The sequence below is a fragment of the Haliotis rufescens genome, unplaced genomic scaffold (assembly GCF_023055435.1).
Source record: "Haliotis rufescens isolate VD_foot unplaced genomic scaffold, xgHalRufe1.0.p SCAF_15, whole genome shotgun sequence".
In the NCBI taxonomy this organism is placed as follows: domain Eukaryota; kingdom Metazoa; phylum Mollusca; class Gastropoda; order Lepetellida; family Haliotidae; genus Haliotis; species Haliotis rufescens.
The window spans coordinates 28,105,804-28,121,323 of NW_025963835.1; the positions used below are offsets into that span (position 1 = coordinate 28,105,804).

At 39.1% G+C, this 15,520-nt stretch overlaps 1 protein-coding gene across 1 annotated transcript; it reads left to right on the forward strand.

Moving 5' to 3' along the window:
* Positions 1 to 11,002: 11,002 nt before the first annotated feature.
* Positions 11,003 to 12,379, forward strand: LOC125379954 (probable glycosyltransferase STELLO1). Its single transcript, XM_048395870.1, has one exon. It carries the CDS (start codon positions 11,003 to 11,005, stop codon positions 12,377 to 12,379), a length of 1,377 nt encoding a protein of 458 aa, XP_048251827.1.
* The last annotated feature ends 3,141 nt before the right edge of the window (positions 12,380 to 15,520 follow it).

The following is a 15,520-nucleotide window of genomic DNA, read 5'->3' on the forward strand; positions in this document are numbered from 1 at the left end:
CAGATAAAATTCCTCAAAAGTCTTGTCAAAATTGCTTTCAAATTTGACATTTGGATTTAATAAAGACTTGAAATAATTATGCCAAATGTCTACATTAGAGGACATTATCAGCAAACTTTTCCATACCACATCGATTTTAGCAGTGTCATGTGCTTTCTTCTTTTGTTTAATAACTGCCTGAAAATACTGTTTAATATCTCTATTTAAAAACTTATAGTTTTCACGCTTTAATTATTGGCCTTCACTTTCGAACCACATAGGACTCTTTTTTAGTTTAGAATTTCTAACACATACATCTTTCTCGTTCTTAAAATTTTACTCGTTGAGTGAAGAAATATTTGTTGAAATACGAGACCCATTTGTTAACATCACTGTAAGTTTGTTCAAAATAATGCTCACATGATACGGAGTTGTTTTCCAAGTATAAAGGCACGCTTTTAGTCGAGTGTGACCTGTGAAGATCCGGGGTAGAATAGATCTTCAGCAACCCCAGCTTGCCGTAAAAGGCGACTATGCTTGGCGTGAAACGCGACTAACGGGATTGGGTGATCAGAATTGCTGACTTGGTTTATGCATGTCCCCCACAGAAACAATTACGAGCGTTGGTCGGAATCTGTGCTGCACGTGCTGTAGTCTGCGTGTCGATTTCAGTTGGCCCTGATAACACTGTTTTGACCGGCATTTGGTCTAGGAACACTTCAGGATAAACATGAAATGACCCGATCATTATAGTGGAATACTTCTGCTGATAACATGCAATAATTTGAATTCACCAGTATTATCACAGTCCGATCTTCCGTTAGTTTCGCGTATAACAAGTTTTGAACATAAATCGTGATTGTCTGCCATCGTTATTGAAAACTGAATCTATTCATGTCCGATCAATGCAAAATGAATCCACACTGTAACAGTTTTCCTCGACTGGTACATATTTATCACTGTCATGTATGATATAACCTTATAGCGGTCCAAATCTAGAATTAAAATCACATTTCAAAATGAAGGTACAGTTATTATGTTCATAAAAATCGGATGTAACATATACACAAAACCAAGCATGGCAAACGGATATTTAAAAAAATTCGTAATGTTGAAAAAAACACAATCACAATTTTCGTGTACCCTCTCAGTTATTCCGCCGCTTTATTTTCCTCAGTAGTAAATTTATATAGACAATGGGAGTTCTGCCGCAAAGGTGAGAACACCACGTCTGGTACATGCTTTTGCCCAAATCTAAGCTTCTATCAGGTTCTTTTGGGTGTTAAGTGTAAGTGAATTATGTGACGACTATCCGATGATCTTCATGCGACTAAGCGAATTGTAATGAAAATGGGTTCTGGCTCACCACCACCTTGGATCAGTCCTAGACACTATCAATGCTTCTACAGAGGTCTTTCTTATGTGAATTATGCGATGCGATCCAATGATCGTCAAGCTAAATTATAATGAAAATAGTCTCTATTAATTTTTACTCATACGCATATCATTATTAGTATTAAAGAAACATAAATATTAATTGATAATGAAAAGTTTTTACTATAGCCCATGAGGATAATGGAAAGGTATAGGGTCAATACAAAAACTAGCGGCAGCGGCTAAGGTATCTAAAGATGTTGCCAAGGATTGGTTAAAGAAACAAGCAATATGGCAAATATACTTACCAGCCCCGCATTATATACTGAGGACAAAGTTTGATATTTTCACAACGAATGAAGTTCATCAGGCTGACCTCTTGTTTCTTCCCCATGATGAAGTAGAACGCAAAACATATAAATTGGCTTTAACCGTAAATGAAGCCAGTGATTACAAGGAAGCTGAGCCACTAACCTCGAAAGATTCAACAGAAATAGCAAATGCACCGAGCCGCATATATAAACGCGGACCATTAAAATGGCCCAAGATATTTCAAGTAGATACTCGTCGTGAGTTTATGAGATCAGTAACTAAACTATTAGCAAAGGACGATGTCGCAATCAGGCGTGGTGAAAAAGAGGCCCACCGTAGCCAAGCTATTGTTGAAAGATTAAACTGGACGTTAGCAGACGTTTGTTTGGATATCAGTTTGGATTGAAATAAAATCAGATCGTTTAAGATCAAAGGAATAGATGCCATGATTATCAGCTGTTGTATCAGCGCTGAATAATGAAGTGACAAGATTAATTGGGAAGAAACCATCCGATGCTGTTAATATGTAATCAGTGACTTCCGAATCTTCATTACCACGGAAAGGCAAAGAACAAAATCTTCCGGATAGAGTAAGCGTAAGATATTTATACAAGCCCGGTGAACTCAAAGGATGCCAATTTGTCCGATTTGGTCTCTTAAGATCTTAGTTGATTGGTTATGAAAGAAGGTGAGCATTTTCTATATGATCTTAAAGATGGACTGGGCAGAGGATTTGTACGAGAAGAGTTGCTTATAGTCCCCAGCAATACAGTATTACCTCCCTAAGTAACCATAAGCATAGGTAGTTACACCATCCTGATCAATCCATCTCTTTTTATCTAAGGGGGATAATGATGTCTTGTTGATTCTTAATCCATATAACCTGTGATTGTCACTTCTTAAAGTATTCATCTCATGTTTGAATGTTCTACCATTGAATAATGCTTCTTTATACTGTTCATGTTTGATATGCTTTTTTACCACATTCTTCTTGACGCCTTTAGTTTTTCTCATCTCCTCGTTATCAGACTTCTTTATAGAATACATCTTAGGTTTTAATCCAACATACTCAGCAATAGGAGTTCCAGCACATTCATCCTTCATCTTACCTAATATCTTTTTATTTACTGCGCTGTGCAGTGGATTAACTTTTGGGTAATCGCTCGTATCGTACATATATCTATTTTTCTGCCATATCTTTATACACATCCTCGGTTTGTATTTCCATTACGAAAGAATCAGTATCAGTATATGACACCTCGCATCTATCACCCTATTGCTTCTTAAGTTCATTGTAATAAAAGTCATGCATTAAGTGTTTTGACAAATCAAGAATACTCATACCAATGTACACTGGTCTGTTGAATTTTTATATTACTCTTCTGCATATGTAATCCCGCACAGTCATTATCAAATATCTTACTTCTATTAAAAGTTGGACTAGCTATAAGTTTCCTTTGTCTTTATTCCTCATTCGATCAGACCAAATTAACATCAACATGCTTCCTTAGATTCTCCATAGTTTACCAAATACTGTGTTATTCATGAGCTTATATAGGTTCTTTTCAAAATCGCTAAAAGCCATCTTTCTTAAATCTGTATATAGACCTCCATTCAAGGTTTTTGCTCAAACTTAAGAACTAGTTTCATGCCTTATGATATATATAACTGGAGATTTTTAAAGTGGACTACAGTCAAGTCAAATGATTATGTCAGATTAACAAATATGTCGGATAAACGAAATTTGGTAGTACCAACGTTCGTGATCGAAAATCGGACAACTACACGACAGATAACGATTCAAACACGTTGTAATAAAAAGAAAAGAGGAAAAGTCAATATTCATATTGTTATGCTACATTCTTAGCGGAATATGTTTTTCTAATCATGCAACCTCTAAAGTTTAACACAATGTATGACTGATTCAAAATACTTTTTAAAGCAAAGTCTGGAATGGAAGTAGCCAATTTGAAACTAGTGCCGCACTGCTTAAGAAAGCTGCTTTCTTAGTGGCTAATGTTGACTTCCCGTTAGTAATTCCTTGGTCTGTCAAAGTTCACGAAAGGTCGTTTTGATGTGACCTGTAATGGGATGTCCTCAGGGGTAGCGAGGACTTGTATCTGAGGTAATCGAGGCATGTGATTAATCCTGGTTTTTTTTATTTAAAGCAGTAATTGTTTATTGTTAAGCAAGTTTATCACTGCCCCCATTTAAAATATGCAGCTACTCGACGACTCGTCTCGCATCAAAACACGGGGCTGTGTACTCACGGACAGATGACCACGGAGTATGCTGATCACTGTGTCGGATATGAGACTGATTAATGAGTGATTTCGGTAATTCGTTGCAAATTAAATGTGTCAGGGCACTAAATAGCACTAATTTAATCGGTTCCCATCATTAGTGTCGGATAAAGCCGATTGTCGGATTAATGAGACTTGACTGTATATATTTTGTGTTATCCATCACATTTGGTACAAGTTTATCTACGTTAGCTAACCTAGCCATCTTAACATCCCTCGTCATACACATGGGTTTCTTATGCCATACTTTTTACCTGATTATTCTCTCTTCATTTTGTAAAGATTCTAGGAACATTTCCGCTGCATCAGGACCTCTGTTAATCGCAGGTGCATTTGGTATCCCATCATACCTTACAACTATACATCCAAACACACAAGGAGTATGTTCATTGAGTTTTGTATGTAAAACTATATTCAGTACTGTGTTCGGTATTTTCTATCCGTTTTATAAGTACTTCGAAAGTCAGCGTAAATTATGTATGGTACTAGCATTTGATTAGAAAATAATGCCCAAATTTTAATATATTTTTATCATCTTTAAGCTTATCAATCGTTATAGCAGTCTGCCCAACACCTCTGCAGTCTTCTTTATGCTGAAACCGGTTGCAAAATCTGGTTGCGCATGAATATTGATATATGCCCAAATATGGGCATTGTTGACATTTCTATGCATACGCATTTACAATCTGCGCCTGCAGTTGTGTTTGCAAACAAAACAGCACCGACGCTCAAGATCTTTTTGGAAGAAATTCTTCATCTAATGGTAATTCAAGCTCCATGTTGTTAGTACGAAGGACACCAATATGAAAATTTGAAAAGTCTCATTAGCGCTGCGTTTTGAATATCCGACGAACAATCGGTCACTCACACTGCCGGTGTCCCGTCTGTGCAATCGAATTGGTTCGGTTTCCTTGACCTATCAGCTGAATTTATATCATGTTCGTACCATTTTGGAAGAGGGAAATCAGAGTGTTCGCAAAAGACATTCATGTTAACTGTACCCCCCTATACCTATGCGTGTGACTATTTGTTTTGGTTTAATAATGTGTTTGTAAATATCTCTCGTTCTCATTAATTTCTTCAGTTCTGCCTTGAAGTTGTAAAATGAATGACGTCTCGCGATTTTTTATGAATGAAAAAGAGTAGTCCTGATGTGATAGAGGTCACGGTTATCCAATCAAAACGAATAAAACAAGGTCAACCTTGTACGACACACCTGTGATGTACGGATTTAGTGTCTTACCACCTGTATCTTCACCACGTGGGTAATAAATGGTTGCTAGTGTTCAATTTACCGCATTTTGCTATATTTTGCTAAAATATGCTTAGCAGTTGCTAAAAAATGCTAAGCAGTTGCTAAAGTTTGCTAAGCAGTTGGTGAAAGCTGCTAATATTTGCTAAGCAGTTGCTAAGGCTTGCTAAGCAGTTGCTAAAGTTTGCTAAGCAGTTGCTAAAATTTGCTAAGCAGTTGCTAATGTTTTGCTAATCATTTGCATAAGCAGCTGGTTGGTCAGTTTTCAGTATTAGTTTAGAGTGCTTAGTTTCCGCTAACAATTTTCTGACTTTATCTCGCTCGAGTTTGGTAGAAATAACATTATTTTCGCACAGGCATTCCTCAAATGAATCTCGGTCCTTGCAATGAAACAGGGCAACCCATCTTGTCTGCTCTCTGAGTTCTTTCAGGACAGTTGTATTTTTGAGTAAGTACCCAAACACTATGCTCCATACGTCCTCTGGAGAATGCTAAATATGAAAGCCTATCTTTCTTTTTGGTAAATTCTTAACTCGCACTGCAGTCGTCTATTATGAAAGGTTTGATTCTCCTTTGTATTTTTCGTGGCATACTTGTAAACAGTCTTGTAAACGTTCACCAGGATCAATTTTGTGCACCCCAGCATCCTTCATGACCCAATCTCTTAGAAGGTATGTTTTATTAACGTTTATAGTCGGGTCACAGAATAATAATATGGGTGAAAACATTGTGATAATGGCTTTGTAAAGCATCTAGAATAAAAGCTGTTTTTCCGCAACCTGTTTGCCTGCAGATGATACCACAGTGCAGTTCTTTAGGTAAAAGATTATTAACAGATCCCTTGCATGAATCTTCCATTTTGTATATTAAGTTGCGCGTCCAAAATCACGTACAAATATAAGTTTAATTTACCAGCCGTTTCAGCCTTCTTTGTCATCTGTATAGAAACGCCCTCACTAGCATTTTCTATTCTCCGCCCACTACCATGTAGTTGGTTATCATCTGTGGTTCGCATGTCAAGCAATAGCGCATACTTCAAGGTAAGGAATTCAACCAGTGATACATCCCCAAAAGTCAGATCTTTTGCCACCGTGTTAACTTCTGAGTTTTTTAATCTCATCCCACTGTTGATATGCTCGCATGCCTTGACTATATAGTTGATTATATAGAACAACATTAAAATATCATTCAATGATCTAGCTGGAATGTTTAGAATGATATTCCACATTGTATCACTTTTGACCCTTGAAATCTTTCAGTGTCAAAGAACGTGATCGTACAAAATGGATAAACTTCCTGTATACTGGTTACGAATTGGTCTGGCTAATTAAGGATCTGTTATGATATCATACTCCAGTGAGATATTGTTTCTTACCAATACCTTGATACTGTAAGTTTTCCCGTTCTTTTGCTGTTCTCCAGAGATTCATGTAACAGAAAGATACATCGCTGTCGTCAATACTCAAGACCTCATTACCGCTAATTTTAATGATGATTTTCTTTACAATTGCACGACCTATGTTCTGAACAATCTCCCTGTTAACGTCAGTCAAAGTCAAACTAACTTGAAATGATAGTCTGGCAGTTCCAAGAGCACCGTGATTTGGAAAGTGAACCAGAAGTGTTTGATTCTGATCAATGGTGCTAGGGTTATTAGTTATAGTTACAGTCTGGCGAATTGACTCCTAATGGATCCAGAAGTCTACATTGTTGGTTTAACTTGCGCCTGTATTGCGAAGTATTGTTAATATTGAAATTATGTTTCCTTATGTTTAATGCAAAAAATGGATGATATTAATCTAGATAACCTAACTGATACTACTACAGCCGAAGGGGGGCCTGATGAAACCAGCTTTATGAATCTTAATGGGGAACTTTTGCAATCAGCTGTTAAGGATTATTAGGATGTCTTAAAAGAAGACAAAAAATATGTTGCTCCTATTGACCGTGACTATTCCAAGTTTACAATAGATAGTAAAGAAATATTGCGACGGCGTAGCTCTCCAGATATTGATCTTAAAAATATTCGAACTCGGAAACCCCTAGCTTTGTCTACAATAGCTGGGTGTCGTGGCAGCATCAACATCATTCGTAATGAATTAGGTCGTAAGGAAATAGATAGACTATGACAACTCACCAGCTAAACTTTATGCAAAGACTACTAAGGTTCTTCAGACTGTGTAGACTGAACTTGGTGCAACAGTGGCAGCCATAGATAAAGATAATTTGGAAGACATACCACAACACCCAAAGGAAGCCTCAGATGGTCTCGAAGAAATCTTATCAACCTTTGAAGATTCTACATTACAGGCACCATCTTTGGAGTACAGTATTAGAGAATTACGATGTCTTGACAAGGCAAAGCAAACAATGTGGGGATCACTCAACAATAATATAACCAAGCTGGATGAACTCTACAAGCATATAACTCACACAGGCAGATGATGAATTCAGTAGACATTGCGTTGCAGAAAGATTGCGTAACTTAGAAGATGAAATATCAGCCTGCTTGAAAGCGGCTTCCACTAATAGAGAAGCACTTCATTCACAAATCGGTCGAATTCAAGAAACTATTGATCAAGTCCTCAATGATGACACTATACTGGCCGAATGAATTAAAAAATTGTTCAGAGAACAGGGGATAACCATTACCAGTATTTTAAAATTTATTGGGATTGATTATATCAACTTTGGCTCTTGCGTTAACTGGAGATGGTTGTATAGGTGGTGGCACACCTTCTAGTGATGAGGTAGGTGTAAAAGAGTGGATAAAAAAGCATTTAAAGGCATTAGGAGAAGCACTAGGAAAGCTCGCTTGGAACGTCGCATCTGCACTTCCTGGTATAATAGGGAGTATTGTGTCCTGACTCGTGAATTTATTAGCCAAGACCACCACTTGGCTTAGTCAAATTTGTGGGCAGTGAAAGTAGCAATTGCTGGGGTGTTGTATGCAGCTGCTAAAGACTATTTATCCAAATCATGAGTAAACACACTGTGACACCACCTACTATAATCGCTGAATTTTCATCAATATGTTGTTGATTTTGACACACAACATGTGGCTGTTGCACTTCTGTTTTTGGTTTAATTACAGAAGATGGCTGTGGCTTGACTATTCCTGTTTTGCCCCTTTGGTTGCATAATTACTACAGTGTTAAGATCTGAATTGAAACCAATTGTTTGGTGATCGGTAGCAACTACAATTTTATTATTATAACCTACCACTTAAACAATTTTAAGTTGCATGTTACTCAGTGACATGTACAAACCTATTCCAAAAACATAGTCTACTTTAGTTTCCACATACTGTAGTACATCTTGGTATCGCCTGATGGCCAAAGGTAGGTCGACAGGTGATGAAATAGCAACCTCTACATTCCCAGTAAACTGCTTTTGCGCATCAAAAGCTGTTTGAGCATGTTTGTGACTGAGCTCCAAGGAGAGCCCATACATAAGTTCTGATTGAATCATTAATTCTTTCAACGCCAGGGTGAGTAAAACCTTCTGATTTATTTCAAATGAATTTTTTCAAAACATTTTCAGCATTTTGTGGCTGCTCAACCTTTTGGACGGTGAAAACAACACCACCCTTAAAGTTCATACGGTCGTCTTTCCAATCTTTAATCGAGAGCAAAGTTTTGAAGATGTCGACCTCTTTTCAGGAAATCATCACTAACTTCTTAAAAACAGTTAACGCCACCGTACGGAATACCTAGACGATGGTTAACATGCAGACACCAATCTTTACTCATAGAAATAGCAAAGTCCCCACAAATACGTTCATATGCCTGACGGTAGTATGGATTATTTCATGCATTCCATGCTTGATCCTTCGGTAATAGTGCACTTATTTCTGTAATGCTGCGTCTAGTCTGAAGAAAACAGGCTTACTTAGTGTGTCGCGATGATCACTAAAAGATACTCCACAACCTGTTGTGGCACACCATATAGCAAAGTTTAGCTGGTTTTGCCAGAACTGCATTTGATTGGAGAACCAATCATGTACTGTTTTAATGTTCGTTGCTGTGAACCTGTAATTTCTATAGATAATACCTCTGTAGAAGCATTGATAGGGTCTAAGCCTGGTCCAAGGTGGTGGTGAGCCTGAACCCCCTTTCGTTACAATTTAGCTAAGTTGGATAGTCATCACATAATTCACACAAACTTAACACCCAAATGAACCTGATAAAAGCCTAGATTTGGGCAAAAGCATGCTCCAGTTGTGGTGTTCTCAACTTTGCGACAGAACCCCCATTGCCTACACTACTTCCTCTGTATGTTGTCTTGCCCCACACACACTGGAAACACCTGTAACCAAGAGGAGAACACATTATCTACCATCTGGAAAGCGTTAATAGGACCTCGATTCATCCGAAAACATGGTGTATATGTCGTTTTTGACGATCTCCCAACTGCTGTGTCCACTGTGTCTGAGGTGTTTGTATGCATCGCATTCCTCTGGAAGGGTGTCTTGATCTCAGGTCTGTTTCATATCGTTGACGTCAAAAGTCGGATTCCTGTGGCAGCCCCGAAGTTGTCCCTCAGAAATGAATCTGTTTCTCAATGCAATAGTGCGTACTTGTCGATCCTGCCCAGGAGAAGTCTTTCTGGGCCTTCCTCTATTCACCCTAACTTCAAATCAACCTGTTTGCCGATATCGTTCCATCAGTCGGGATTTCACACTTTTAGATTTACCAAAGAGTCGGGCGACTGCATTCTGTGATTGGCCAGCTTCAATCATGCATATTGCAGAAATGTCTTCATTTGCTATCATACACATATAATGCCAGTAACTACCATGTGTCACCGTGTATTGCATGCTGCACATGTTCCATGTGCAAAGTTTGAGCCAGTTTACTATACGCACTCACTAACTGTGTCTCGTGCAACAAGATGGTTATTAGTGAAATAACAGGGGTTCACTTAACTATTGTTCCTAGTTTAGTTTAGCAATGCAACAACTGTCATTGTTTTTTATATTTCCATGTAAAACACTTGTTACATCCTGCTCACGACTCATGGTCATATGGTAAGCCAGCTCTTTTCTATATGTGAGATGTTGCCAGGATTTTATCGCACCAGGATCCGCATATCATGTGTTCGAATTACAGATCTGCCTTGATTGTAATCTGTGGTTTTAACTGTACCATACCTGTGTTAGTAATTTCCAGTGACATAAATGAGATACTTTTGAAAGTGGCGGTAAGACCAACTGACACATTCTCTCACTCCCACCCACTCTACAGATGGTATTAACCATTACAAGATTTTGTTCCTCCACAGAAAACCATCATGTTACACAGTAAGCCTCGGTGATCCCACAGCTGAAACGTTTGGCGTCATCAAACTAATTGGCAACAATAAACTCCGGAAGAGGCTCTTGGGATTCTTGACTGTTATCTCTTGGGGAGCTGCAGTCATCTATGACCGCTGTGCCACACACAACACGGAAGAAAATGTACGTGGCTTCTTCCTGAATCGTCTGACGACTGGCATTGTCTATGCCGACAGAAAGGGTTACTTAAATAGGCATGCTCTGTTCCAAAATACAAGAACAAATAGCACAAATCGACAGCTATTTCGATATTGTGCTCACGATAATGTGAGACCCATGTTTCAACAGAAGGTAAGACCCGTTTTACCCGGAAATCCACAAACGTCAACACACCTGCAGTCACTTAAACAGGTATACAACAGACTCCCACCTGTATTCCTCCCTGACCACGTGTACACAGACTTAGATGACGTTCCCACTATATACCATGTGGCAGGGTTCTGGTCCATGGGGATGTTGTTCCTGCCGTCTAGCCTGGGGGTGGGGCAGGTTTTGTCACAGAGGCTGCTGTGGGAGGTTGGAGGAGCTGTAGGACTTATACCAAAATGGGACAACCACCAACACCTGTATCAGACAAGGAACACATCCCGAGTTATGAAATCACTGTTGAAAGATGTAATGGATCCATGGGACTGCGAGATGGACAGCACATTCTTCCAATGTGTGAGAGAGCTGACTTGGTACCTTCTGGACCAGAATATGATGACGTCTGATGACAAAGACCTGCTCCAAGCCTGGCTGTCGGATCTGGAAGCCACTGGGTACAGAGAACCGAAAAGGGTGAATCTTGAATTACATTGTCCGAGGACATTGACCGCTACCTCTGGGCTGATGAGACCACCTTTGCTTTCAACAAGACTGTCTGACACCTCCAACATATCTGCCACGATGACCTCTCTGTGCCCGCAACTCAAGTATTCATCATCACCAACATCAGTCATCACAGACATTGCTCTCATCATCACTTTCAACTCTGACAAATTCTATCACAATCTTCCTCTTCTAGAAGCAATTCACAGACGATACTTTGCTTACGTCATCTACTGCGGCCCAAGACAGGACCGATTCAAGGCCAAGCTCATCGAATCCATCGCCTCATCGAATATTCTCTATATAGATGGCATTAAAGAAGGTTGGTATCATATGTGGGAGTGTCTGACCTTGACCTCCAAGTTTAATCTTGACGTTAGAGGTTACCTACAGATCGCGGACGACACTCTCTTGAACTCGTGGAATATCGCGGACCTACCGCGTGACAGGATATGGATGACATCTCACGGGCATTTAGACAGACGGGATGCGGAGAAGGTACAAGGTGGATGGGTTTGGTGGAAGCATAAATTCGGTCAGAAGGCTGTTAATCGTGCTATGGACACGGTGGTCAGGATACACAACAACGAACCGGGAAATAATCACGTGAGCAAATTCGTGAAAACGTATACTATCAACTCTGGGGATATGAGTCATGTGTATCAAAGGTCATGTGACGTGATGTATATTCCGTCCAAGATGGCCGACCAGTTCCGGTATTTGGCAGCCATTTTCCGAAAGGAGAGAGTAAATGTGGAGCTGACATTTCCAACTCTAGCGCATGGTCTTGCACACAATGCTGACATCTATATGATTAAGTGGTCAATACTCTGGGGTAAACATCGACAAAAGTATATTGACTTTTATGATGAATATTTGCACTCGCTTCATCCATTTAAACTATCACAAGAAGTTTACTCGACAGAGGGCCGAAAATTTCTGTGTGGAGTCTATATGCCTTTGCAGGAGAAACACCTAGCGTTACGAAGTGACCAGACCAACAACAGGAAATAATTTGTTCTAGAATATACTGTAAAAATGTTTTCGCCTCAGCTTATACATCAACAATGTGAGGAAAAAAATGTTTTGTGAAAACAATGTACAGTTCTATTGAAACTCCTGAAATCTATGTATCCTCTCAATGTTGTCATCAAAGTTGAAATAAAAGCGACAAAATAAAAGGCAAACATGTTGGTTGCATCGTGTACAACCATTGTAGGGACGTATCTGTACCACTGTCCAGAACCTAGTAGTAGCCACATATTGACTTCCTTCTTAAGGCTTTGGTGAGCCAATTATTGACTTCCTCCTTGAGGCTTTGGTTCACCTACATGAAGATCCGGGGTAGGATGGGTCTTCAGCAACCGATGCTTGCTGTAAAAGGCGACTATGCTTGTCATAAGAGGCGACTAACGGGACCAGGTGGTCAGGCCCGCTGACTTGGTTGATGCATGTCATGGTTTCCCAATTGTGTGGATCGATGCTTGTGATGTCAATCACTGGACTCAGCCGGCCATCATATAGCTGTAATACTGCTGAGTGCTGCGTCAAACAAACAAACAAACAGTAACAAGGGTCCTAGTGAATAAAGAGGGTCATGACACAGAATAATCAGTATTGATTATCCGCCCAAAAGCATTCCATGAGGCCTAAAAGGCCAAACAGTGTTTAAAAATTGTATGAATGGATCGCTAAAAATCAGTAAAGACAATGAGGTGTTCGCCAAAAAGGTAAGCACGCCACTCACACTATTTAAAAAAGAGAGCATGTTTTCTTAATTGCCAAGCGCAACACAGCAGTACTCCTGTCATGTAAATGCTAAAGACGTGGCGCGTTGTCCGTTGGTCATTTATCTGGCCGTTCATGTTCGAACATGTTGATGAGCCAATACATCTGAAGGATGTGAAACGCCAGACACATCGTTTAATCAATCAATATGTTTACATTTAAAAAAATGTAAAATGAGTGTGCAATTGCAAGATCGTAGAAACCGAAAGACCGAGTGAGCTGACGACAACCATGACCTAATACTAAAGTTGTATAACGTATGTTGCTTTGTAAAGACAATGATAGCATCAGTACACATCAAGAATATTTGCTGCTCAACGACAACAATTCAATGAGACCAACAGTGAATGATTGATTGAGTGAGTGCGAGTGTATTTGATCGAAACCTGGCAAATCTATCAGGAACATACTGAAGTGGTGCCTTTTGATATTTTGGAATTTTTCTAATTTTATATTTTAAAATTTTTATGGAATGAAGTTGCACATAGATTCAATTTGGGATGGGGTTCGTTTCCGGGGCAGAATTCGAAAACCATTCAGTGTATTTGATCGAAACCTGGCAAATCTATCAGGCACATACTGAAGTGGTGCCTTTTGATATTTTGGCATTTTTCGAATTTTTATTTTTTTAAAAATTTTATGGAATGAAGTTGGAAATAGACTCAATTGGGGATGGGGTTCGTTTCCGGGGCAGAATTCGAAAACCATTCAGTGTATTTGATCGAAACATTGCAAATCTACCAGGCACATACTGAAGTGGTGCCTTTTGATATTTTGGGATTTTTCGAATTTTTATTTTTTTAAATTTTATGGAATGAAGTTGGACATAGACTCAATTGGGGATGGGGTTCGTTTCCGGGGCAGAAATCGAAAACCATTCAGTGTATTTGATCGAAACTTGGCAAATCTATCAGGCACATACTGAAGTGGTGCCTTTTGATATTTTGGGATTTTTCTAATTTCATATTTTAAAATTTTTATGGTATGAAGTTGGACATAGACTCAATTGGGGATGGGGTTCGTTTCCGGGGCAGAATTCGAAAACCATTTAGTGTATTTGTCGAAACCTGGCAAATCTATCAGGCACATACTGAAGTGGTGCATTTTGATATTTTGGGATTTTTCTAATTTTATGTTTTTTTTAAATTTTTATGGAATGAAGTTGGACATAGACTCAATTGGAGATGGGGTTCGTTTCCGGGGCAGAATTCGAAAACCATTCAGTGTATTTGATTGAAACTTGGCAAATCTATCAGGCACATACTGAAGTGGTGCCTTTTGATATTTTGGGATTTTTCTAATTTTATATTTTAAAATTTTTATGGTATGAAGTTGGACATAGACTCAATTGGGGATGGGGTTCGTTTCCGGGGCAGAATTCGAAAACCATTTAGTGTATTTGTCGAAACCTGGCAAATCTATCAGGCACATACTGAAGTGGTGCATTTTGATATTTTGGAATTTTTCTAATTTTATGTTTTTTTAAAATTTTTATGGAATGAAGTAGACTCAATTGGGGATGGGGTTCGTTTCCGGGGCAGAATTCGAAAACCATTCAGTGTATTTGATCGAAACATGGCAAATCTATCAGGCACATACTGAAGTGGTGCCTTTTGATATATATGTTTTTAATGTATTTTTTTATTTTTTTACAATTTTTATGGAAAGAAGTTGGACCTAGACTCCATTGGGGAACGGGTTCGTTTCCGGGCCAGAATTCGAAAACCATTCAGTGGGTAAACAATGTATGCTTCCTAAAGAACATTCAACTGTTGCCTCATTACATACAGAATTGCACATTTACTAGTGGTTACTTTACAGACAGCTGCCGGGGGGATATGTCATCTTTCTGATGACTCTTGTTTTCAGTTATATCCCAACCTGTCACCTTGAGATTGCCGTAATGTGATGCAGATTGTCGTCATTGTATCATCTTGGTGAAACACACAATGACTGGTTGGGAACATACAAACATATAAATATAATGAGGAACTTCGAGCATTCGACACAAAGAATATAGAGAGTGAGTATCGCATGCAGCGCCTGGGACAATTTGGCTCTCCAAAAGAACGAGTAGGTGGAGACCACAGTATGAGTTGATGAGTTTGGGTTTTAATGTCGTTTTGAACAGTATTCCAGCGTGTCAGCTTCATGTGAGAGATAAGCCCGAAGTTATGCAGGTCTTAGACGATTACTGCTTTGGTAAAACCCACGAACACGGCGATGATGCTGACAAACCTAAACATGTATGGTGTCGAACCGCGATTCAAACCCACGATCGTAGGTTTATAGCGTGCCAAAAGGACTCACCTCTGCGCAGCGAACTGCGGTGCCTCAGATGACTGTATGAGGAGAATGCAGATTATA

Bases quoted from the DNA above. Each gene is read 5' to 3' on its own strand.
- LOC125379954 (XM_048395870.1), top strand. From the start codon at position 11,003: ATGGGGATGTTGTTCCTGCCGTCTAGCCTGGGGGTGGGGCAGGTTTTG.